We start from the raw sequence: 25,644 nt of genomic DNA, 5'->3' as shown, positions 1-25,644 counted from the left end.
GATCAAAAGTCAATATTATTGAAGATCTCAAACATTTCTCATCCAATTGACCCAAATGCACATGTGTCTTACCTACGCAGCTCTGAGCGGTGCTTGTGTTGAAGCGGCCCTGTGATTTACCCCGCAGAACGGGTATTCCACAACTCACAGAATAACTGCTGTCCGACTCTGTTTGACGAGAACGTGACAATAGTTCACGGCAGAATTGAATACGCAGATTTGTGTTTGGGTTTGATGAATATGTACCTGCCAGGTAATGTGCTTTGGATGCACAGGTGAGGGAGCAGCTCTCTTTCTTTCCCGTCTTACTGCAGGTGAGCGTGGCTTTAGAGGACAGAAGACTGGACGGACACTTCACCACCTCTGTATGAGGAAAAACACACGTGACACGACATTTACACTTGAATCTCATATTCATGCATCAATGCGTTTAAATGAAGACTGAAATGAAATAATAAAAAGTCAGTTTTCATTAAGGTTGTAGTGGCGCGTGAATGTCCTCTAGGTGGCAGTCTTGTCTACATACCGACGCAGTCTTTCTTATTCCAGTGCAGTTTGTATCCTGGAGGACACGTGCACTCGTAACTGCCCAACGTGTTCAAACATCCAAATTTGCATCCGCCTCGGTTGATGCTGCACTCATCGATATCTGTAAAACACAACAACAAACAAAAGTTGTTTCTTGATCGGTTTTAAAAGACCGTATACAGAGAAACATACAGTCCCACAATGCAATGGGCTTGAATTGACCTTCCATGAATTTTTATTTTCTTTTTTGGACTTATTTTGATTGTTCCATTATGATAAAAAAAAGTCATCCACATGCAGCATGCTTACTCAAGTAAAAGCATATAGTTGTGAGAGAAAAAGGATGACTCATATCTTGAGCTTATTTAGCACAACTGAAACCAACATCCAAATGCTAAACTCAAACACTGCGACACATTAAAAACTCAAAATCGCATACGTTCTTCTTGCGTGTCTCTTAAATAGGCCTATGACACGAGACATCCGAGAACCAGAGACGTATTTAAAATGACGCGTCGTCGTAATCTTGTTTGTTTTAGCTCGACTGAAGAAAGGACGTCTTAAATGTGGGATGGCAAATCAGGGCAAGTAAATCATTTTTGCATGAACAATTGCTTTAAGAAGAAAGTGTTGGGTTCTGAACACACGCAGTTGTCTTTATTCAGATCTATTGAACATGTGTTCTCTGGTTTGGGGTTTTCTGATGTTCTCCCATATGAGTCAGCAGAGCTTTTTTATTAAAATCACATAAACAATGAGATGATGATGATGATAGACATTGAGAAAACAATCTCCCCGTGAGACTGTGATGATTCAACGGTGCTTTGTTATTAAGCAGGTCATGACTAAAGATATAAAAGTCAACGGGTTGTTAGCTCAGGGAACCGAACAGTCTGCAAACGCTTTATTTGCATCGTGTCAACATTTATGCTAACATCTAGACCGTCTCATTTAGACAGAAATGATTTCTTAAGCTTAGTGAGTTTGTCACAGAGAAACGAACAAAACCAGATCAAAAGGAGACAAAGACAGAAACAGAGAAGAACTCTTTCAACCAATTGGTTTTCTGTACAGAGTAAATGTGAGACCAGCGTCTTTGTGTGTTTCTTTAAGGGATAAAGCGATGGCTTGCTAGGCTAGTCTGGTTTTTCCTCTCTTTGTCTTTCTCTTGTTCTTCATCAGATCTGAACCGGCTCCACGTTTCCTCCGTTAATCTACGGAGCGAGTGAGAGAGGTGTGGAGGTGACACATCCTAACCTCCTGTAGCTCCAGAGCGCCGAGGACATGTTCAACCTTCACCACTGACAGACTGAGGGTCTCGGTTCCCTCTAATCTAGAACCGTTCCATGCGTCTCAACTGAAGAGACGTGAAGGAAAAACTGCACAAGCCAAATCCACACAGATAAAACATATACATGAAGATGATATGTCTGTTTGTGGGCACGTTTTGTAGTAGTGGAGTCAGTCTGGGGTTATCTGAGAATCACACGGGGGGAATGAAGTGCAAATATGAAACTATGTTTTCCCATACAAAAATTGATCGCTGTGGTTTTTGTCTTGTACGGACAGGCCCAGGATCATGGTGAAAACAACATATCCACACTGCGTGTGTGTGTGTGTGTGTGTGTGGGAAGGGTAAACCCTATGGTGTGGGGACATTTTGAGATGGCAATATCCAAAATCCTTGTCCTTGTGGGGACATTTTTTGTCCCCATGAGGAAACAAGCTTATAAATCATACAGAATGAACTTTTGTGAAAATGTAAACGAGCAGACAGTTGTGTGTGATTGTTAGGGTTAGGGGTAGGGAATATGAGATACAGTTTGTACAGTATAAAAACCATTGCGTCTATGGAATGTCCCCATAAAACATGGAAACCCAACATGCGTGTGTGTGTGTGTGTGTGTGTGTGTGTGTGTGTGTGTGTGTGTGCGTGTGTGTGTGTGTGTGTGTGTGTGTCAAACTGTAGTTTAAAATTTTCAGTATTATTGGAAAAACCTAAACGAAAATTTGACGTTTTGCCTTAGCAATACACTTTAACAAGTTTTGGTTGAGGCACTAAAAGTATTAACTGAAAATAAATAAATATAAAAATATTAATTCAACAGCAAAAAAATTACTTAGCAGTATAATATATTTTTTCTTAAATAACAAAATGACAAATAAATAGCTAAAAAAGTAAACTAAAATGACTAAAAATACAAAAAAGCTAATTCAAATATTTATAAAACCGTAAACAAAACTATAATTACATTATTTTAATTAAATAACTTTATTTAATTAAATTATAACCTTTATTTTCATTATTTTAATGTATTTTATTTTACTTTTACTTATATATAATGTCTTTATGTTTTATTACTCTATTATTATTATTATGTCGTAATTATTATGATGTATTTAAAGCTGCTCTGCAACAATGAAAATTGTGAAAAGCGCTATATAAATAAAATAACATTAAATTAAATTGAACAAAAATTGGTAAAGTACATTTAAATGTAAATTGGATTGTATATATTTTTATTCAAATAATATAATAATTTACAGATTTAATTGGGAAAGTTTCACTTTAGCTGTGATTCTACTCGGAAGCATGACTTTTAAGTTATTTCTTTTGACACAATGTTAAATGCTCTCTCATTGAAAATCACTGTGGATAAAAACATCTGCTAAAAGAATAATTGTAATTGTAAATAAAAAGTTAACTTGGAATAACATTCAACGATTACTCACATAAAGACCAGGAACGATGGGGCTGATGTTGCTCTCATGACGACTTGCATTTATGCATTTTTCAAAAGCAGAAAACAATAGTGCAAGTGATCGATTACGAGCTCTCCAAGTCAATTCAGACTCTCCGGTCCCAACATTTATTTCCCCGAAGATAAGCCTTCTATGGGAAACTGGCACCCACTCTTTGGAATAAAGAGAAAGGTCCATAAATCTGGGTGTTATCTAACGGCTCGGACGGATGAAGAGAGAAACGCATTCATCATTTATGGTCCCCAAAACAATGGTGTGATGTATACAGTCCACACACAGCCAAAACCTTCATCATGAACACCTGGTAACCTACCCCACAAAAACCAGCCATACAAACACTCACATCCAAATCTCATTCAAATGAAACTACATCTAGGATATGAGAGTCTATAAGCACAACACCCACAGCATCATTTCTTCACGTCTGTCCAAGAAAGTCATCTAAACTTTGGTTAATGGGTGCCGTCACGATTCTGCGAGGGGGAAACGGAAGGACATTTATATGAGAAGGTCTCAGTTTTCATTAGATGTGGTTGCCCAAAGTGGACCCTAACAAGTAAAGGCAAAGGAGGGTGATTCTCTCCCATACGTTTTCTGTTAGTTTTTATTGCTGCACAGGAAAGGGTGAATCAAATATTGTCCTCGTAACACAGAAGCCCCTAACAAGAGACATACGTTGTTTCAAAATAAAACCGATCCCATGATGTATCAGTTACCTCCACAATGAGCCACGCCGTAGAGGACGTGACCTTTGTGACAGTAGCACTGGAAACTTCCGGGTGAGTTCACGCAGGTGTGGTCGCACGCCCGGTCGAACGAGCACTCGTCGATATCTACAAATACAGAGAGCGAGAGAAGCACTTTATTCAACTGTTCACATAAATATAACAATCACAGTCATACAAATAACGATAAGTAGTTTTCACGCTTTTGTGAATAGTTTGTTTTTCATTTGCCGTTAGTCATTTCAATGTGATCCACAATACTGTCTTATTATCAAAGCTTCTGCTCTTTACTAACACATGTTTTCAGGTTAAAGTCAAGGCATTTCACAACATATGGAAATGATTTACTCCTAAACGCTCGCTATTACAGAACGTGTCGTAACCTAAGACACTTCAGAGATGAGCTCTGGAGTCTCTAGACGTTGAGTCTATAAATGTCAGGTTTCACCTCAAAAAAAAAAAAAAACATATTTATATAGGAGAAAACAATGCATATTTACATGGCACAATAATACATTTGCATACTGCATTTATCCTAAATTATTATGACAATAATGCAAAAAAATCTTTCAAAAATCATTATTGCACAACAATGCAAATTATCTGGAGTCTTTTAATATAGTCAGTGTCATGCATAATCTAAAAAACGTGCAGGTATACATTCTTTGTTTTTTATTGCTAATGGTCAAACTATATATGATAAATATATAAAACAACGCATGCGTGTTAAAGTAAACATCTTATTTTTCTTCCTTTAATTTGATGGTGCCCCAAACATTTCTTTTTATAAGATTTATCGGTCTAGACTTTTTAATGAAACCATTTCTTCGGACAAAAAAATAATAAATGAAACAACCCAAGATTGCAAGAGGCGTGTCAAGCAACCGTTTCTGGGAAAGGACAACATTCAAGAAGCAAAGATAAAGGCGGCGGCTAATGAAATAATGTTTGTCATGCAGTCGGCGGTCTGCCATCAGTCCTCGAGGTGAGACCAGAGGAGGCTTTCCAGAGGTGAACATTGTTTTGAAAAGGTCACGTTTTCCGGAAAATTAAAATGCTAATAGCACGCCAGCTCCACTTACAGATTACAAATATCCCTGAAGGACCGCCGATCTAATCTTTATTGTGTGTTATGACACATACTGCTATTTTGTCAAAAGACACAAAGGACAATCTGCACAAAATGCAGGTTGAAAAAACACCCACAATAAAGAAAACTGATGATGTAGAGAAATGAATAATTGAATAAAATGAACATGAAAATACACTACAAGTTTGGGATAAAATGAGGGGTATGTAAATGAGTAAATGATGACTTTTCTTTAACGTAAGGGCGTGACATTTAACATCTGGTGTGCCCTTCCATTTCTCGTAACCTTTTGGTGTTACACAAATTCACAAGCAAGAGTTTGTCAGGCAGCGTGGAACCTTGAGTTCCCTCGAGTGCGGCACGGAGAGGTTCATCGCTCAAGAGACAGAGCAGAGATCTATGAGACTACCACACAACTTTTCACAAGGACAAAAACATTCAAGGCGCATGTCAAGGAGAAGTCCATCATTTCACTTGATCCTAGAAGAACCGAAGGCATTTAAACAGCACGTCCGTAAAACACACAAAAACTTTCATCTGAGCATTTCAGACACAATGCAACAAATCACTGGATTAAAAAACGGTTGTGGTTGTGTTTGTACTCAAGGAATTCCGTTTGAAACTTGTAACTTAAGAGATTTCACAAAGCTTTTTAACATCAAGTACGAGCAATAGTAACAGCGTTGCTTGTGTCTTGGCAAACAATGCACTGTAAAAAAAAGTTGCTGAAGATATGCAGCTAGTTGCCGGTAACTTACTGTAGATTTATATTTATCGAATTTGTTGGCAAAAGATAAACGAACATTAAACATTAACAAGTCTTCATCTTTACAGAAAAAAACTATAAAATAACAGCCTCATGCAAAGTATTTTGGGTACCAGAAATCCTCATCAACCTTTTTCTGTGTTTTTTTTCTAATATTGGTTCCCAGAATGCTTTGCATGAGGCTGTTATTTTATAGTTTTTTTCTGTAAAGATAAAGACTTGTTCATGATCATTTATCTTTGAACAAATTGTTGCCAGTAAATTACATAAATGTAAATCTACGGTAAATTACTGCCAGTAATGCTGCAATTTCTACAGAATTTTTTAGTGCTGTGTGTCGGCCAGAGATGTTCTGACTTCTTCACCCCTGTGGTCCCGAGTATGCAGGTTTCTCTTAATCTCTCAGTTTGAAACAATGGCATTGTGAGAGGAAAATAAAAGCTGGTCTGTTTATACAGAGCAGATAGAGGCTTTATCTATGACTCCCACCTCAAGAAAAGCAGCCATCTGATAAGAGCTTCCCCTAAACACACTTGAGAAAGAGCTGAAGTCGACGGAGGAATGCATGCCGCTCTCTCGGAGAGGTGCTGAAGGACGAGACCGATGACAGCCGGGAAACACACAAAACTCTGTTACAACTCAAATAGAGGAAATATTCTGTTTACATCTTTCACTCATAGGCGCTGTTTATTCTGTGCTCTGGTTTCCTCTCTGAAGATGCAACTTTCTTCTAATGAATCTTTTCTTCTGACAAGTGTTTTGCAACTATTTAGCTTGTTTGTTAACAATTGTAATGAAAATATTTATATGTATTTAAAAAAAAGCTCCTATCGCTACGTTATGCTCAACTCTGTTATAAAATCTGCATAAGAATCTCCAAAGCGTTCATAAAAAGCATGCGATCTGCAGCCAGTGATGTCACTTCCTCTGGCAGGACACTCTGGACAGCAGTGAGGCATGTCGCACTTGTTTTGTTATTTGTATAAAATATTTTGAACAATCCATTAGCATTTGTCAAAAATGCTACTGTGATATTGCAGTCAAGCTCTCGTTCAGTTTAAAAAAACTATAGCAAAAATCCATAAAGTCTGTTGTTTTAACATGCTAGTGGTTTCTGGTTTGAACCCATGCACTGTAAAAACTAATTTGTTTACTTTGGAAAATTTCCCCACGTTTTACTCCCCCCTCAAGGCATCCTGACCGAATATGACTTTCTTCTTGAAGAATAATGCAGTCGGAGTTATTATACCCCGTATCATTTTTCTTCCAAGCGGTAGAATGGGAGATAATGGGGGCCATTTTTTGAAACTCCATAAAGTGCATCCATCGATCAAAGAACGGCTCTAAGAAAACAGAGCCGTGTCGAGCAGTTCTTTGATCGATGGATGCACTTTTTGGAACTTCAAAAAGTCAACGGCCATTCACTCCCATTCAACCGCTTGGAAGTTTGCCTCTGAAATATCCCTTTAATTGTATTACTAAAATAATGAAAGTATTTCTTACTTTTCTGACTCAAGTTAACTTAAATTGATTAAGTTGTAAATTAATCATTTGTACCTGAAATTTTATGTTAACTAAACTAAATATCTATAAGACTTATTGGTACTTTTTGTTGTTATACATAAATTAAATATACTGTATTATTCATTGAATGATGCAATACACATCATGGCCATGCTTTAACCTCCAGCCTAAGCACTTGAAACCCCAAACTAAAAAATATAACAAACTGTTCTGAATCCCAAAGATAAATGAACATGAAACACAAACAAGTCTTTATTTTTACTAAGAAAGCACATAAAATAACACAAAATTTCTACATTTACTGCCTAAATACCATCTTACGCCAAGCATGCTGGGAACTAAAAATCCTCCTCAACCTATCATGTTGAATTAACTTGTTTAAATTTGTTTAAATTTAAAAGTAAATTGCACAATTCATTTTTGAGTGTAAGCTACTTGATCAAATTAATTGTTGTAGCTTACAACTACAACAAGTGGACTTAATTTTTTTTTAATTAAGTAAAATGAACACATTTACATTTAGTGAATTTCACTGTTAGGTTTTACAGTGCATCTATAAAAAAAATACAAATTATTCACATCAACAGGCCAAATGATTTAAAGTGTCATTCATGTCTGAAACACAAACTTATACGCTTGTATAAGTGAATTATACGCTTGTCTAAATCTAACTACAAGCAATAGTAATACCTAGGGCTGGGCAAATAAAAATGAAAAATCGATTAATCGTTTTTTTTTATTTGGTCGATTCGATATTGATTCTCAAAAGCCGTGAATAGATTTCTTTCTTTCATATTTCCGTAAGCACTGAACATTCACTAACGTGAATGTTATTGCTACTACTATCCACTAGATGTCACTTTTCTTTTTACAACGGGTGGATGTTACAACAGGGAGCATATCGTTCATTCACTGCTTAATTAACATGGCGGATGCGGGTGTGTAGTCGAATTTAGCATCACCTTCACATTAAAGGCAGCGGTTCATATGATTGCAGCCTCTCTTTACAGCTAATTTTGTGAAATGTTGTTTGTTATACTGTCTCTTAAATGTAAAATAACCTGATCCTGTTTGATCAAGGTATGCGACTGTTCTGTTTCAATATCCCCAAGTGTGTTTAAAGATTAATATACAGGTTTGTGGCTCTTCATTTAATTGTTTAATTCACCATTGTTATCTGACATTTACTGATCTTTTTTAGAAATATCTATAGGATTTGTATTAAATCTATAATCACTGACTCGAATCGAGAATCGAATCGAGTCGAGAGCTTGTGAATCGGAATCAAATAGGAACATCAGAATCGATACCCAGCCAATACCGATGCTTCCCAAACTAATAAAAGCCATCAGTCATTAAAAGTATATTCCCAACAATTTTACAAACACCAAGCACTTCTGTTTCACTTGGTTTTGAAAGAGACTTAGAATGAGAGAAAATGGTCACCAATTGTTTTTATCATTCGTGTGACATTCCTCACGACAATGGTTAGGATCTGTTAACACATCCGATGAGATGCCCTATCTGCACCATGCTGCCCTTCAGATACCCTGCTCACTTCACACAGCCCCGATACCAGCGGTCAGTGCTGTTCCCACACTCACCACATCCCATAAAAAAACATGGAGAAGGGAGGTCTGATGATGTGTAAGTTGGGCTTACTGAGGTTTTGGTTTAAACTCAAATTTATAATGTGTAGCACCTGTTTAAGCACTCACGCTTAATTTATCATTACTGTAAAACCTTTCTAGAAATATTCCCATGACGTTTTCCCACCAAAGAGGGACTCGTATTGGAGGTGCTGTGTGTTTGCGAAGCCTGGCGGTATTACCTTAAATATTCACTGTGGTAAACCTCTGTATTAACACCAAGCTCTCTAGACCAAACTAATTCCGATCTCACAAACCTAATATACCCGCTGGACCCCGGTAAACCAGCAACCCAGGGACGAGTGTTTAAACGCAGAAGTGGATAGTACTTTTACTTTTACTTGAGTTACGAAGCATATGTCATACTTTTACTCCATTACATTTCATAAATAAAATTTTGCATGTTTTTTAACCTTTAATACAGAATTTAAGTAAAAATCTAGTACTTTCCCACTTTTAAAAGTAAAAATACTTAAGTAAAAGATCTGAAGTAAAAGAACTAGATTTGAGCTTGTACTTAAGTATTAAAAAACAACATTTATTCATGAAATGTTGTGGAGTTAAAAAGTATGATATATGCTTTGTAATGTAGTGAAGTCAAATTTTTCCAAAGTAAAAACACTCTCATAAAGTACAGATTTTATAAAATGTACTTGAGTAAAAATACTTTGTGTCCACCTCTGTTTCAATGAACATCAATGCCACAATAAAATATACCCAGATTTAATCCTTTAACCCTGGAAATCAGATTTACGCTGAACATCAAACGATAACACAACACAGAATTGTTTAACATGCTAAAGTATTAAAAGTGTCTACAAAATCAAACATTTAAATCTATTAAAATAGCGTGAAGAATATGCAAATGTATTAACATGCAACACACTGAATAAAACTGCAGAAAATAAAGTGAATCAATGGTAAACTAATGGTAAACAATATGGATAAGCTAATTTATGGACAAAAAGGTTCAATCGACTATAAAAGGTATTAAAGAAACAAAGCTTTAAAGATCCATTGACTGAAAGGTTTCTGGGAAACAAAAAAAAACAGTTCTTCATTTAGCATCAAAACCCAACGGTGACCAGGGTTTTTCCTGCATAGAGAAATTGGGGGAGGCCGCCTCAGTCAAATTTCGTGCCGCCTCCGACTCTCGGCAAAATTATGTCGGGTGTCTTCACAAAAAACACTGCGGGCATTAAACAGACAGACATTTGTAACTGCAGTTGCGGCATTACGCCACAATGGAGGCGCTGTTTCGTTATCAGCACAGTGAAGCGCAGAAGAGTTCAGTAGAAGAGCTATATTAGGAGCTGTATTAGCTGTGTTTGACGGCTGTTCATGTGTCTTACGTTCAATTTATTTAAAAGGTTTCTTAAATTAACGTGCTGTACATCATTGTAATGTTTTAGCTGTGAAATTGGCTCGTTGAATCAGCGTCATACTGTACACAGCGATCGCCAGTATGAACGCACATCGCGATCAGAACGACTCGCAAACAAATGACTCCTTTGAACCGATTCGTTTAAACAGAATGTAAGAGATCAGCGATTCATTCAAAGCTCAGTGAAGCACAAGAGAACGTAGGATGCGAATGAACTTTGCTCATTTAGTTAATTATAGGCTGAAAAGTTAGTTGAAAATGATAAAAAGCTTGTATTCAAATTTTCTGTTCGGGTGAAATTTTTTTAATGTTTTATTAGTTATTTATTAGTGACTTATTAGTTGTCATTTTCATATTAAAGTTCTAAAAATTTGATAAGTGTTTTGTTAAGCCACTTAAAGGGACGGTAGGCCTACACGCACGTTGCACCACCTCTGCCTCATTTTGAGCCAGGAAAAACCCTGAGAGCTAAAAACTTGTTCTTGCTCTTTCATGTTTTCTCTGTTCATTTGTCATTCATTCTTTCATGTTTATTTGGTGAAATCCCGAAGGTCCAGATGTTCTTCAGAGAAGAGATCTCTGCTGGGAGCTTCTGGAGGGATCTCTGGTTCTAATCCTCAGTCCTGTAGCCAGGAGCGGTGTGTCACACAGTTCTGTACCCCTGCTGAGTGAGCGCTACCGCACCGTCAGGCCAAACAGAACATTACTATCCTCGAGCGGTCAATTAAAGTCTGAACCTGCCCTGTAAATGAGACCCTGTGACCCGAGCAGACCCCTCCTTAACGCTATACTTTCAAATAAGAGGACCGACTCATTTTCAAAAAAACAAAATATGTTCTTATAATGATCTTAAAAATATATATTGCTTTGACTTTAGGATCTAAAACACATATATAGAGATGCAGTAAGTAAACTTAAAATAATGATATTTTTATTTGACAGTATCTATGAGTTAAGCCCCGTGTCGCTCCACTCAAAAGATGTGATGTGCACTGAGCAAAACATCATAAAATATCACTGGATCAAACCAAAACTACGCAGTCATCTATTGGCCGGCCTACCTTGACAAGTCCTCTCATTGGTCAAAAGTTTGTATCCTTTCTTGCAGCTGCACTCGAAGCTACCCACTGTGTTTCTGCACACATGGTCACACCCCCCATTGTTCATACGGCATTCATCAATGTCTGTAACAAGAGAGAGAGAGTTTGTAATGAACACTGGTTAGTATGAACAAAGACACATGTGATGGATTAGAACGGTTCCTGTAGGCTTGCTGTGATGCAGACCATAAGTGAATAATAATATGCAACAATAAAAAGATAAACAGTGTCATTGAGAGCAGATATGAGGACATGGTCGTCAAAGGAGAAAAGAGAGCCAAGATATGATGAGAACAAAAGAGGAGAAGTGGCACGAGACAAGATGTGAGACGTAAGATGACAAGAGAAGAAAGACGGAAGTGAGAGTAGAGTTCAAGAGAGGAGAAAATGTGGAGAAGATGAGCGCTAATATATGACAAGAGGAGAGACGATGAAACGAAAAGAAGTGAAAGGAGAGGACATGAGAAAATAAGATGTGAAATAAGACAGGAGGATGTGAGAAATGAGTCGTGAGAGCACATGAGAGGAGATAGAGGAGATGAGACGTTCGAGATGTTTTTCAGTGGACACACGTGGAGTAAATGTGTGACATCAGAGCATTTCTGCGGTCAGAGAACGTTGGAGACCTCCCGCAGCTCAAACAGGAGGAAGTTCTTCAGGACCACGTCTCCTCTGTTCTGTTCTTTAGGAATAATGGACGAATGTATCATCAGCTTTCAGTTGGCTTTGATTGAGCTAAAGTGGATGTTTCTGATTAGCCGAATCATCTGAGGAAATGAGCCGTTCATCTCGGTTTCATCTGGACAGAATCACTGCATTACACACAGAATAAAACACCACTTCTCTCTCTCTCTCTCTCTCTCTCTCTCTCTGTCGTGTGTTCTTATGCCAGCAGTCTGGAGATGTTTTTCTTTGTTTCTGCTGTAGCAGCACTAATAAAACTGAATACTCTTTTATCGCTCTTGTTAACGTGTCAATGTGAGGCGAGACGGTGGCGGACACATGAACCTAAAAGTCTTCACAAGTATTTCAATTTTTTGATTAAACTCGAGGCTGATCACATCTAAAGACTGTAAAGTATAATCAGACACAATTGTGATAATTTGTCATTCTAAAGACACATCTCAATCCACACAACAGTTAGTCTTAAAGCGTATCTGTGTTAATGCCATTAAATGAAATGACTGGAGATGAACTCAATTCTGAGAATACGGTTGAAGTCTATAAATAACTCGACTGTCAAACATCTACGGCAACACCACCAGCTGAGGTTACAATGAAAAAAAACATTACAAAAGCATACACTTTTTAGTTTTAAATAGTTGAGAGCTTTTAAAAGGCCGACTTGGAGCAGGTTGTCTTTCACTTAAAGAGTACATAACTACGGATTTTTAAGGTCCTACTTTGGTTTACGGAGTGTCCAACTACAAGTTTATGTACATAGAAGGTGTAAAAACACTATTATTTCATTATAACAGGCAGTTATTCTTAACTTACTTCTTGACTGACTCAAATGGTTCGTTGCGCGATTCATCGGTCTAATCCCCTCCTTTCCGCTAGCCTAGTCTGATGTGATTGGTCAGATGGTCTAGTCTGCTGTGATTGGTCTACCGCAAATGAGGCTCACGAGCTACAGTGTTTGGGGGAGAAGAGGGGAGTTTTCGCGGGCAGTCCTAGCAAAACGTAGGCGGGGACTATATGTAGTGACGTAAATCCACGGCGAAGTTCGCGAATCGGACTAGGGACGACTCGTTTGCGTGATTCAGAGTCGACTCCCTTCTTTCCAAGCCAATAACTTTGTTATTCGTTCACCTTCGGATTTACAACTTGGCAGACTGCTTACTTTCAAACACGGCAACATTACACATGGCATGAAATGTAATTTTCATGATCTCATTTTATGTACTCTTTAAAGGAATAGTTCACACAAATATGAAAATTCTCTCATAATTTACTCATCCTCATGTCATCCCAGATGTACAGTATGAGATCATTTCTTCAGGAAAACACAAATAAATGTAAGTTCCAGAGGTGGACAGCACTTGAGTATTTTTACTCTTAATTACATTTTTAAGTATCTGTCCTTTATCAGACTGTTTTTACTTTACAACATTATAAAGCATAAATCATACTTTTCACTGCATTTCATAAATGAATGTAATATTTTCACCTTTAATAATGAAGTACATTAACAGTATGTTTTTAGTTGTACTCTAATATTTTTATGGAAACATTTTACTTGCTTAAAAGTAACAAAGCAGATCTGTAGACGTTATTTTCTGTAAAGGATTAATAAAGTATCAATCAATCGATCAAAGTACTAGATTTTTAATGTACATGCAAAAATAGATTTATGATGTTATGATGAAATTATTTATGAAGTATGAGCATTGAAGTATTTTTCCGATATTATTTCAGACTTGAAAAGTCTGCTCAAAAAATACTTGAAATATGTTCTCGAGTAGAGTAAAAATACCTCCACCTCTGGTAAGTTCGAATATGTAATCCTGAATCTCATTGCTTCTTGCGTGTCTCATGACTAGTTGTAATATGTGTGAATTATCGCTGTTTTTAAAGAAAGAAATATTCATATATGCCTGTGATGGCATGAGGAATGAGAGAATTGTCATATTTGGGTAAACTATTCGCGATAAATTCTAAGCGCTTTTAACACTGAATCATCCTAAATGCTCAGATAAATGCGACTTCTTGAAGGATAGCTGTGTTTTACAGCAAGACGAACACGGTCGACAACCAGATAACAGAGAAATGTGTTTAACAAAGTTTTGTACTGGTGACTTAAAACACTTCTGGAATTACAGTCATTATAACATGACCAAAAAATAATGTGTTACTATGGCAACGTTCATGATGCCAACATGGACCCAACTACGTCACTGTTTTTTTCCAGCTATTTTTAAATAGTTCAGCATTATTAAGACATGACCAATAATAAAATTATAGCACACATTAAAACAAATTTTCTAATTGCAGTTAACTATCTATGCGCTAGCAGTGTGATACTTTATCTCTGTGTGATTGTGTACTTGTGTGTGAACAGTGTTATAGTTTTCATTGAAAACGTAAAAATGCAGAGAGTTGTCAGAGAGAGAGAGAGATTTAAGGGTGGAGTTAGGTCATAGAAAATATCTTTATCTCAGAATTACCTTTACAGGTCTTGCGGTCTGGCTGTAGTGTGAAGCCCACCGGGCAGCTGCACCGCACACCAGTGACAGCATCATGACACGTGCTGTCACATCCGCCGTTATTCACCGCACACGTCTCTGAAAAAACACACACATGGCAGAAGTCAGTTTGACTGCAGACGTACACGAATGAATCCACATCAAACTTTCCTGTATCGACCTCAGATCTGTTAGTCATTACACACAACACATGCAGGCTGCCCAAGCTTCCTGATTCAACAGGAAATGTCAACGGGGAAAAAGTGTTTGCCAAGCAATTTCACTGTCAATCATTCAGCGTGTGTGTGTGTGTGTGTGTGTGTGTGTGTGTGTGTGTGTGTGTGTGTGTGTGTGTGTGTGTGTGTGTGTGTGTGTGTGTGTGAGCAGAACACAACAGCAATAAAACAGTAGAAGACAAAAGATCTATGTCTCTATCTACAGTAAGTAAATGTGGTTCTGGGAAAGGGAGCAGGTGTTGTTGAAGGGAGATGGATTCATTAGCATCTCCTCAAAAATCATCTCCTCAAGTTTGTTAAATATGCCGCAACCTCAGGTCATACAGTAACAGTGATTCCTAAACATCATGCTAAAATTTATATTATGTTTATATCCCTGCACATGGGTTTAGCACAAAACCTGCTGCCATTCCCAAGAACCACTCTATACAAAAACAGAAAGAGAGAGCCACAGAGAGAGAGAAAGAGGGAGAGAGAGAGAAAGAGAGAGAGTGAGAGAGAGTGAGAGAGAGAGAGAGAGAGAGAGAGAGAGAGAGAGAGAGATTTATAAATCTTTAATTTTTTACATTTCAAAACTCATACATTTCTACACATTACTACTATATAATCCCACAAATGTACACAATAAAAAGCAATGAATTGGTTAAAAATTCAGAACCATCACATCATCAACAACTGTACATAAAACATCATTAACACACCATATTTCAATAAAACTCTGGACATTGTTTACAACATTATAATACGCATACTCCACTTTAAGCCTTCCTGCCACTAAGCCCCTAAACATTAATTCAGAATCCGTACTTGCAAAAAGTAGACCCTTATTTTTTCTAGTCTTCCATACTGCCAATTTTGCAGTCCCAATCAAATAACTCAATAAACACACTTTTTTCCTCATCGAAAATCCATACTTTAACCCTCCGATGAAAACTTTATCTGAAAAATCCTCGTTAAAACCCCTGAACAATTCCTTAAGAAGGTTAAAAAGGCCTAGAAGTCTAGCACATCTTAAAAATAAATGCTCCAAATCCTCTTCTTCCCCACAGAACCTACATTCCCCAACCACTGCTGGATTCAAGTGTGCTACATGTCTGTCTGTAGCTATTGCCCTGTGAATAATCCTCCACTGTAGATCAGCTGTTCGCTTCTCCACCGGAGGCTTATACAGGGTTCTCCACCGGTCCCTTACGAGAAAGTCTGGAGTTAACAGTCCTGGCCATCCAGAGACTTTTACTCCCTTAAGTGATTCCTGATGAGTAACCTTTACTGTGGTATGATATATGGCTTTCTTTGATGTAGATTCAAAAAAGTGTATTTGAGGAACCTCAAAGGACAAAATTGAACCAGCGTCTTCACCCTCCAGATCTTAGTTACTTGCGAGCACAATTTTAATGTTAGGGAATGCAATCATATCATTTTCTTTTCTTGCAATGTTTTCTCTGTAGCTGCTTGGTATTACATTAAAAATCTCTTCCATCAGCTTTGCTGTGAGTCTTGATGATCGTAATCCTGTCACCTCTTTGAGGTTCTCTACTGATCGACATCCATTATTGTCCAAGAGATGCCCCAGTTTTACAATTTTATTCCTTATTAAGCATGTTCGTATACTCACAGAAGATAACATCCTTGTCTGTATCAGTGGATTGAAAAACAAAGGTTCTTCAGTAACCCAATGTCCTTGAGGATCAATGTCCCTCTCTGCTTTAAAAACAGTTCTCCATGCCTTCAACATAGACCTGTAAAACGGTGTAATCTCGGACAAGCTCACATCCTCCAGTTTTATTATGAATAAATGTTTATCCAACCCTAGTCCTCCTACTTTCTGTAACAAAGCACAAGCAGTTTGGGCCCAAGTCAAATCCTTATGGTACAGGAGTCTCTGTGCTGCTTGAATTCTGAAAGCACGGGTGCGACTCCTCACATCCACCAGACCCTGTCCTCCTTGCTGGACAGGTAGATACAGTGCAGCTGCTCAGATCCAGTGCTGCCCGCTCCAGAAGAAATCCACTAATGCTCCTCTGTATACGGCAAATCAGTTCATCAGGTGGCTCCATGACCAACATCCTGTGCCACAGCGTAGAGGCAGTCAGATTGTTAACAACCAAAACTCTCCCTCTATACGACACCTGTGGTAATAGCCATTTCCATTTAGACAATCGAGCAATTACTTTCTCCAACATTCCCTCCCAATTGTTTTCCTGAAAATGGTTATTCCCTAAATATACACCTAAAACTTTCAACCCTTCCCTACACCATTTCAACCCACCAGGAAGCTTTGGAAGTCCTTTTCTTGTCCACTCTCCAATAATAAAACCCTCACCTTTTCCCCAGTTTAATCTAGCTGAGGATGCCTTTTCATATTGTTATATCTCTTCTCTATCCGCAGCAAGCAGTAGAAAGGAAAATGGATGGAAGAAGACCTGGGATACATTGGCCTAAATCCTGCGACAAAGAGTAGGCAACCATTGACTCGGATCTCGCTCAGCTATTAGCAGGCCAAAAGTCTTCAAAACACCTATGGGATGGAGAGATTTGGAGTGAATAGCAAGAATCCTAGGTCACAGAATGAGACGACATGCTGGCCTAAGTCCTGGAGACAAAAAGAAATTGACAGACTTGTGAGAGAAAGGAGGAGCCTGAGGAAACAGTGGAAGAAGGCCACTGAAGAGGAAAGGGAGGGCCTAGAGGCACTACAAGGTGGTATTAAAAGTCGCCTGGCCTTGCTGCGAAGAGCAGAGAGCTTGAGAAAGTAACATAAGAAATAGGAGCGAACCAGGACCGCTTTCTACAAAGATCATTACAAGTTCGTCAGTAGCATCTTTAGCAAGGAGAAAACTGGGACCCTTAAAGTACCTATAACAGATCTTGAGGAACACCTACGGAAAACGTATTCCGACAATCAGAGGCATGAGCCAATCTCCATTCCAGAAGACATACCACTAATTCAGCTTCCAGAACAACAGATGGGCACAAGGCTCCCTAAATGGAGCGAAGTTGAGAATGCAGTAAAACGGGCAAGATCATCTTCTGCTCCTGGACCCAACAGTATACCATACCTTTGGATCAGTGCCACATGAGATGCTGTGGACAGCCTTTGACTTTTTCCACATTCCAGAGCAGGTAACAAAGCTGATTAAGGCATATTTTCAGGATCTCCAATTCTGTATTACCACACAGGATAGTACCACCACGTGGCAACAGCTGGAGGTTGGCATAATGGCAGGTTGCACAATTTCACCACTGGCTTTCACAATGGCAATGGAAATAATAATCTGGGCATCGCGTTGGGTGGTTGGAGGAGAGCATTTGAAAAATGGGTAGGGCCTACCTCCAATCAGGGCATAAATGGATGCCATGACAACCATCAAAACAACCAAAGCATGTACAAAGCGGCTGCTGGACAAGCTCCAGGAGAACATTAGTTGGGCACAAATGGAGATCAAATCCTGCAGCATTTCTATCGTCAGGGGCCGGCTTACCTACGAAAGGTATTGTATAAAGGGCGAGCCCATACCAACGGTCACGGACAAGCCCATCAAAAGCTTTGGACCATGGTACACCATAGACTTTAAAGACGCCAAACAGGTGGAACAACTCAGGCAAGAGACAGTCAGTGGACTCAAGAAAATCAATAATACAGCTCTACCTGGGAAGCTGAAACTCTGGTGCTTCCAATTTGGCTGGTTGCCACGCCTAATGTGGCCAATTTCAATGTATGAGCTCACAGAGTCTCACGCCAAGAACCTGGAGAGATTGGTGAGTACACAAGTGAGGAAATGGCTTGGGCTAACAAGATGCCTTAGCAACATAAGGCTGTACAGGAATGGAGCTCTCTCACTTCCCATTTCAAGCCTTGTGGAGGAATATAAATACACCAAAACAAGGCTGGAGATGACGCTCAAATTATCCTGTGATCCCTGTGTAAGAGATGCTGCTCCAACAGTAGCGACAGGGAGGAAATGGAACCCAGCAACAGCGATAGCAGATTCAAAGGCAGCCCTCAGACATAGGGACATCGTGGGACAAGTTCAATATGGCAGAGGGGGACTTGGTTTGGGATCAACCACATTGACATGGCGAAAAGCTACACCAAGGGAACAGCATCACCTGGTGGTGGAGGAGGTTCGGCGTCAAGAGGGAGCAAGTAGATGAGCCAGAGCGGTCACTCAAGCCTAGCAAGGCTGCTGGATGAGGTGGGAAGGCATTGAACGGCGCAAAATCACTTGGAGTGAGCTGTGGAGTATGGAAACAAACAGGCTAAGCTTTAGAATAAGAGCTACATATGATGTACTGCCCTCACCAACAAATCTGCATGTTTGGTGTGGACAGGATCCAGCCTGCCACTTATGTGCAGCTCCAGCTAACCTTAAACATATTCTTGTGGGTTGTAAGAAGAGCTTGACACAGGGGAGATACACATGGCGCTACAATCAAGTACTAAAGGGCTTGGCTGCAGCAGTAGAGACCAAGAGAGTAGCAGCAAATGACATCCCCCAAAACGCCCAGGCTAAATACCCTTTATTTGGGAGGGGCAGAAAAAGCGGGACAGCCCTTATCCCCAGATTCAGGTCTGCTGAGTATAGCCAGGGATTGGGAAATGCTGATCGACCTGCGGTGGGCCTCCCTTGGCTGAGGGTGTCTTGTGATAAAGGGCCGAAACACCCAATGAGGCTGAGGTGCACAACTGACCATGTGTCACATTGTCGGGAACCATACAACGGCCATTATCAGCAGCACCTCACCAAAAGGCATCTTTCACCCAGGATAATGATGTGATGAAAGTGGGATCGGACACATGAGATGTCTCTCTGATAATAGCAAGGAAAGGTAGGTATAAATATGCTATGTATTTCTATAATCATATATCCCCCAAACACAGAGGATGCCTACCCGACGAACCCAGTGAAACCTCGGAGCTCCTTTCCTCTATTCATATTCTTGCAATAAAAACACGTGCAATACACAACTATATACTCATATTTATTATACATATGTTGTTGATATAATATTCAGCTATCCACATTGCCCTGCATAACTTGTATATACCAGTATAATTTGTATATAGCACATCTGTACATACAATATACTGCCTATTGTCCTTTTATCTAATATTGTCCTTTATTTTTTATGTTTTGTTACCTGTGCCTTGTCACTTTTTTTAACCTGTATGTGCACTGGAAGCTTCTGTCACTAATACAAATTCCTTGTGTGTCCAAGCACACTTGGCAATAAAGCTCTTTCTGATTCTGATTTAACCGTGCTTCACTGACAAGCTGTGTAAAAAAAAAAAACGCAGACAACCGCGAAATGCTTATTTATCATGCTGCCCTACTCACTATTAATGTAAACACAACATTGCATACAGTAGAATAAAATAACACAAGATCCCATTGTGTTCTCTCTCTCGGCAGCAGAATGACAGAAACTTGAGGTCGGGTTCCACAAATAAACTTAAGAGCTTCTTTTCAGATTTCATGCACGCACTTCAAACATCAACCATCTAACACCTTCCTCAGACAAGACAGACAAAACATCGACGGGTGTGCGTGTCAAGACCCGCTCTTCCGAAAAAATAGCCCGAACTCTGTCAGAATGCTCTTACTGAATGAATGGCATGGCTTTGGTCGCATCCCAACACTTGGAAATCTCAATACAGCCATTATCTCCACAGACAGTAATTATGTTTTTTCTCATTCTGGAGGTCTGGAGGTGTCTATGTGCGTGTTTTAGATGAGTTACTGAAAGACAAGGTGTTAGTGTATGAAGAAAAAACACACTCATTATATTGTGGCCAGCGGGCTGCCTGCTAACACACAATGATCTTTGAGAAAACTTCAGGGATTTCTGCTAAAGCAATGCTGGAAACTTCACTCCATTCATTGCAATTACGGTCAGCTAATCATTTCCTCAGAGAGCCCACCATCTCTTCCTGTCATTCTGACTTCCATTTCAACATTTCCATTCCTTTCGATGTTAACAAAAAGTAGTCTGAATAGGTACTAGCGTGCACAAAAGTATCCAAGAACACTGTGTTTTTGCGCAAGACTACATTTAACTCTGAATCCTGTTGGCATGTATATGACCATCATGGTAATTGGTTTCAATTTACTTAAGCAAAACCATTCAAAGCATTGCTCAAGAATTCCCTTACAACTGAAAATGTTGGCACGATTAAGTGTCGGACGAGTCAGAAACATTCACCGAAAATTTTACCTCTGGCGGCATGTGACAGCTGTTGGCACGGGTCATTCCTAGCTTTGACCAAACACATGGGTCCACATTAAAACCGCTCGGATGTTAAAAGGTTGTCAAACTTGGGTTTTCAGAAACGGCGAAGCTTTCCAGGTCGAGAAAATACCAGAGGAAACAGCGAGAGAAACAAAAGTAAGAAAATGTTTGGTCTTGGGACAAAGGTTGTCCATAAGCGCTGGTGTATTCGTTGCGTGCTTAAATCAAACCCAATTAACAGAATGAGAAACATATCAAGCGTCCCGCCTTCAGCCAGCATGCAGATCGAGTCGCAGAACCTTCTAACCTCAGAGCCTTTGCAAGAGCTTGGTCATGCATGTTGTGCTCTAAAAATCAAGTACCAATCGAACTGCATTAAAAACATTCATTATAGGTCAAATGAGGGCTGAATCGATGCTTCTTTGACCTACACAAGACTTTTTTCTAACTTTGAAGGTCTCGGTTGAACATGCTTTCTCATTAGAGGATGCAAGATGAATCAGGAGGTCGTAAGCAAAGTTGGGCTCAGGTTCAGACAATTCAAGAAACAAATCCAATGCCTTGATCTTGGATGTACTGAACCCCAACCCAAGAAAACACTGCAATGCGAGTTAGTAAAAGTTTCACAACGCCTACTTTGGAAAAGAGGTAGCCAATAGGAATCAAGCTAGAGAAATGGAGATATTTACCATTGGGTAACAGCTGTGGCTGCAGGGGCTGCGGTTGGACACTCCTTTCTTCTGCACACACACACACACATTACAGAAACACGGCTTTAGTCTTCCAAAATTGACCCCAACTTTATTCAACAAACTGGCCAATCTTATCCAAAAATGCTTAACTAAGCTCTAACTCTAACTTGATTTGCTGGTTGTATGTTGGCATGTTGGCAGGAGCTCAAACCCCCTCTAAAACCATCAATCCAGACCAGCCTGAGCGATGGAAACCAGTCTGGCTTTACAGCAACCAGCAAACCACCTTCGGCTAGTTTAAACTTAGTTTTTACAGCAGTAACATAAAATAAGACTGACAACGTTTAAACCGTTTACACTTTCATACAAGGATTAGGATTTTCAGGCACGGACGACACAACCGTCCCACGCACGAGAGTGATTTAACACAGCAGACGGCAGAAGACGCACACGAGTTAGTGTAAGTCTGAATACTGCCAGACGCTTGGTGGTAAACATTGAAACCGAGCAGGAGGGTGTGAAGTGACATCATGCAGAGATGATTTATCGATCTGGAAGTGACACAGACACATTTCAAAACAATGAATCCCTGTGCGGGACACCTAAAAAAGTGTTTTCAGTGTGTGTGTCTTCATTAAAACTAAAAACAGCTCCTTTCTTAGAAATGAATAAAATGTATTTATAGTAGATTTAAGAATGACAGAATCAATGTTAAATCTTAAAAAGGGCATATTATTTATCGTTTATATATTTATTTTGTTTTAAAGCTGCAATTTCTGGTAAAAATACACAAATATTTATGATTGAGCATGAGCAAAAGTTCAGTCTCATTACTACTAACTAACATCGGCAATGATGATTTATTATAAATATGATTTACGATGAGCTATCAAAGGAAATGTGAGTTTGAGATCAATATATTTAAACCAATGTAATGATCAGTACACAAAATTACCTGAATTTTTATGTTTCAAACAAATGAGGTGACAGAGGGGCAAAAATTCCAAAATGTAAAAGTAAAAAAAGCTACAAAAATTAAGTGATCATAAAAGATATAAAGTTAATACAATTACATGGGAAATGTAGATATTTAATCCACATCAGTGAACTATCATATAATAATGAAAAAATATATATTTTCATTTTTATAAATAAATAAATTGAATTTTATTAAAAATAAATACATAAATAATAATATTTAATGATAATTTATTTTGAAAATTGATAATTATATGAAATTATTTTCAAATATTAAACATATATTATTTAATAATTATTACATTATAATAATACAAATAATTAAGAATTATGAATTATTATTTGAACCTTTAAGAGCCTGACTATTTGTAAATCACACACACACACATCTTAAAAAAAAGATGATTCAAAAGGTTCTTTGATGCTATAGAAGAACCTTTTGTTTCCATAAAGAACCTTTAACATCGGAAGAACCTTTCTGTTTCACAAAAGGTTCTTTGTGGCGAAAAAAGGCTCTTCAGATTATAAAAAAGTAAGATAGAGGTTCTTTAAAGAACCTTTGACAGAATGGTTCTTTGTGGAACCAAAAATGGTTCTTCTGTGGTATCGCTGTGAAGAACATTTCAAGCATGGTGCGATAACACAATTTATCCGGAACCGTAAATTTATTTCAAAGCAATTTAATCACTATGGCCTACTCACTTCGAAGACTTTTTAAAATAATTCTGAGGGATTTAATCTAACTACAACGGAGATGACTAACAGACAGCTTTCTCCAGGTATTACAGACCTCCTCATCTACTGTATACACGTGAAGCGAACTCATTCGGTTCCCCTGTGGAGGAATGAACTGCCAGCCTCCGCCCGAACTGCAGCATCCTTCCCAACTTTCAAAAAGCAACTCAAAACATATTCCGCATTTAACCAATTACTGTCTATGTTTTATGTCTAATTAAAAAAAAAGTATTTCATGTTGTTCATTCTCTCCCTTGCTTACTTAAGCTTTAATCCTTCTAATAACATGACCTTGTAAACTATAGGTAATGTAATGTTATATGTTCTCCAACTTGTAAGTCGCTTTGTATAAAAGCATCTGCCAAATGAATAAATGTAACGTAATGAAGGTGTGCGAGCGTATTCGGTTTATTGTCATCCTCCGAGTCTCCATCTGCTCGCAGCGCGGACCCAACGCAGCCGGTTCCAAATCACCTGCTAAACTTGCCAAAGCAAAACTGCCGCAACAGATTGTGAGAGATGAAAGCTGAATAAAGTGCAAAAATAAACAGAGTGGCTGATACGCATCAGTGCCGAAGCAGTGAGTGAAGACGAAGAGAAAGAGAGAAAGAGGAAGAGCGCAGATCAAGAAACACATAAAAGACACCCAGTAAGATCAGAGCGATCGATTTTTGCGCAACCAACGTGGCCAAACTGCCATGTCAAGATTAAAGTCCAAGAACTGGCGTGCAGGGCGCTGAAGCAAGGATGTTCCAAAAATGACCAGAGATCATTAAGAAGCTATTGTAAATTGTGAACACCTGTTCGTAGGGATTCATATCATGTTAATGAGGGCGAGAATAAATCCAACTCAAGTTCTGGACGTGTTCCAATCATTAACCAAAGGATGTGAAAATGTGTGGAAGATTTTACTACAGAATATGTCTGATCCCTGGAACTGTTTCTATTATCATGCTTTGGGTGTTTCTTCAACTAAAGACACTTTTAGTCCAGAACAGCTGTAATTTTGTCAAAGTATACAAAATAATCCATAATGACACCGCAGTCTCCCTGGTAACCGAGTACACTAACTTTTTATAAAACTGGCAAAATGTGACGCTACAAAGGGACAAAAAAAATATAAAAAGGATGCAAATCATTTTCATCCAATGCATATTTCATTTTACTCATATTTGTGTCTATAATTTAAATTTAATTTTTAAACTATAATCTCAAAAGTTAAAAAACATGGAATACTCTTATGGTGGAGATGAAAACACATATGACAACACACTGATGTGCCGCCATACTGTATTTGAATTTACCATGCATTATATTTTGTAGTGGATATGACAAACGCTAAATAAGATTCAAATATGAATTTCTTGCACAAACTTTCAATTCACTTCAGAAAACTGGAGTCATATGGATTACTTCAATGACGGATATTTGGGCGTTTGTGGAGCCATGACCCTCATATAATGCTATCATGTTATATTCTTTCATACAAAATTGACATATTTTTTATTTGATATATTTAAGGTTTTATATAAAATTATTAGTTCGTGTTCAACCGAAGAAACAAAGTCATGTACATTTGACATGAGTAAATGATGAGATAATATTTATATTTGGGCGAGCTACTTTCCAAAAGTAAAAAGTTGAAATCTGCTAGCTTGAATAAAACTTAACCCAGAGACATAAATGTGCCCCTAATTGAAAAAGTGCCCAACTAGCTTCATTTCTCACCTTCTCTTATCACACGAGCGGTTTCCATCTCCTCGGGGGATTGTGGGTAAGCCACATCAATTACTCGGCCCTCGCTCAACAGGGGCTCATTAATAAGTTCAGCTTGTTTTATTGTGGCTTTCTGGCCTATTAGAGCCCGTGAAAGAGAGAGACGGAGCCAGCGGCATTTCCGACCGCGACCCAGCCTTCGGCCGCGCTCGATCTGGATTCCTGTGGGGGGGATGTGCGACCCTGACAGATTCACCGCAAGCCTCTGGCCTCTGTGGCCTGTTCTTTTCCACAGCAGTGGATTCAATGATGTCTTTGGGGCTGTCAGAGCAGCCAGACGTC

At 38.7% G+C, this 25,644-nt stretch overlaps 1 protein-coding gene across 2 annotated transcripts in view; it reads right to left on the bottom strand.

Annotated features, from left to right (window-relative positions):
* scube3 (signal peptide, CUB domain, EGF-like 3) overlaps positions 1-25,644 on the bottom strand; it is an 82,947-nt gene that overhangs the window by 7,517 nt on the left and 49,786 nt on the right. The window contains exons 7-13 of one of the 2 annotated variants that reach the window (XM_057320042.1): positions 21,871-21,921; positions 14,697-14,813; positions 11,491-11,613; positions 4,008-4,124; positions 527-649; positions 247-363; positions 73-168 (exon numbers count right to left, since the gene is read on the bottom strand). In XM_057320042.1, the coding sequence (XP_057176025.1) occupies positions 73-168; positions 247-363; positions 527-649; positions 4,008-4,124; positions 11,491-11,613; positions 14,697-14,813; positions 21,871-21,921 (744 nt within the window). The remainder of the gene's footprint in view (positions 1-72; positions 169-246; positions 364-526; positions 650-4,007; positions 4,125-11,490; positions 11,614-14,696; positions 14,814-21,870; positions 21,922-25,644) is intronic. The other variant, XM_057320043.1, reaches the window with a different exon arrangement.

Source organism: Triplophysa rosa, linkage group LG21 (genome assembly GCF_024868665.1).
Source record: "Triplophysa rosa linkage group LG21, Trosa_1v2, whole genome shotgun sequence".
NCBI lineage: Eukaryota > Metazoa > Chordata > Actinopteri > Cypriniformes > Nemacheilidae > Triplophysa > Triplophysa rosa.
This window is presented reverse-complemented; position numbering and strand designations above follow the sequence as displayed.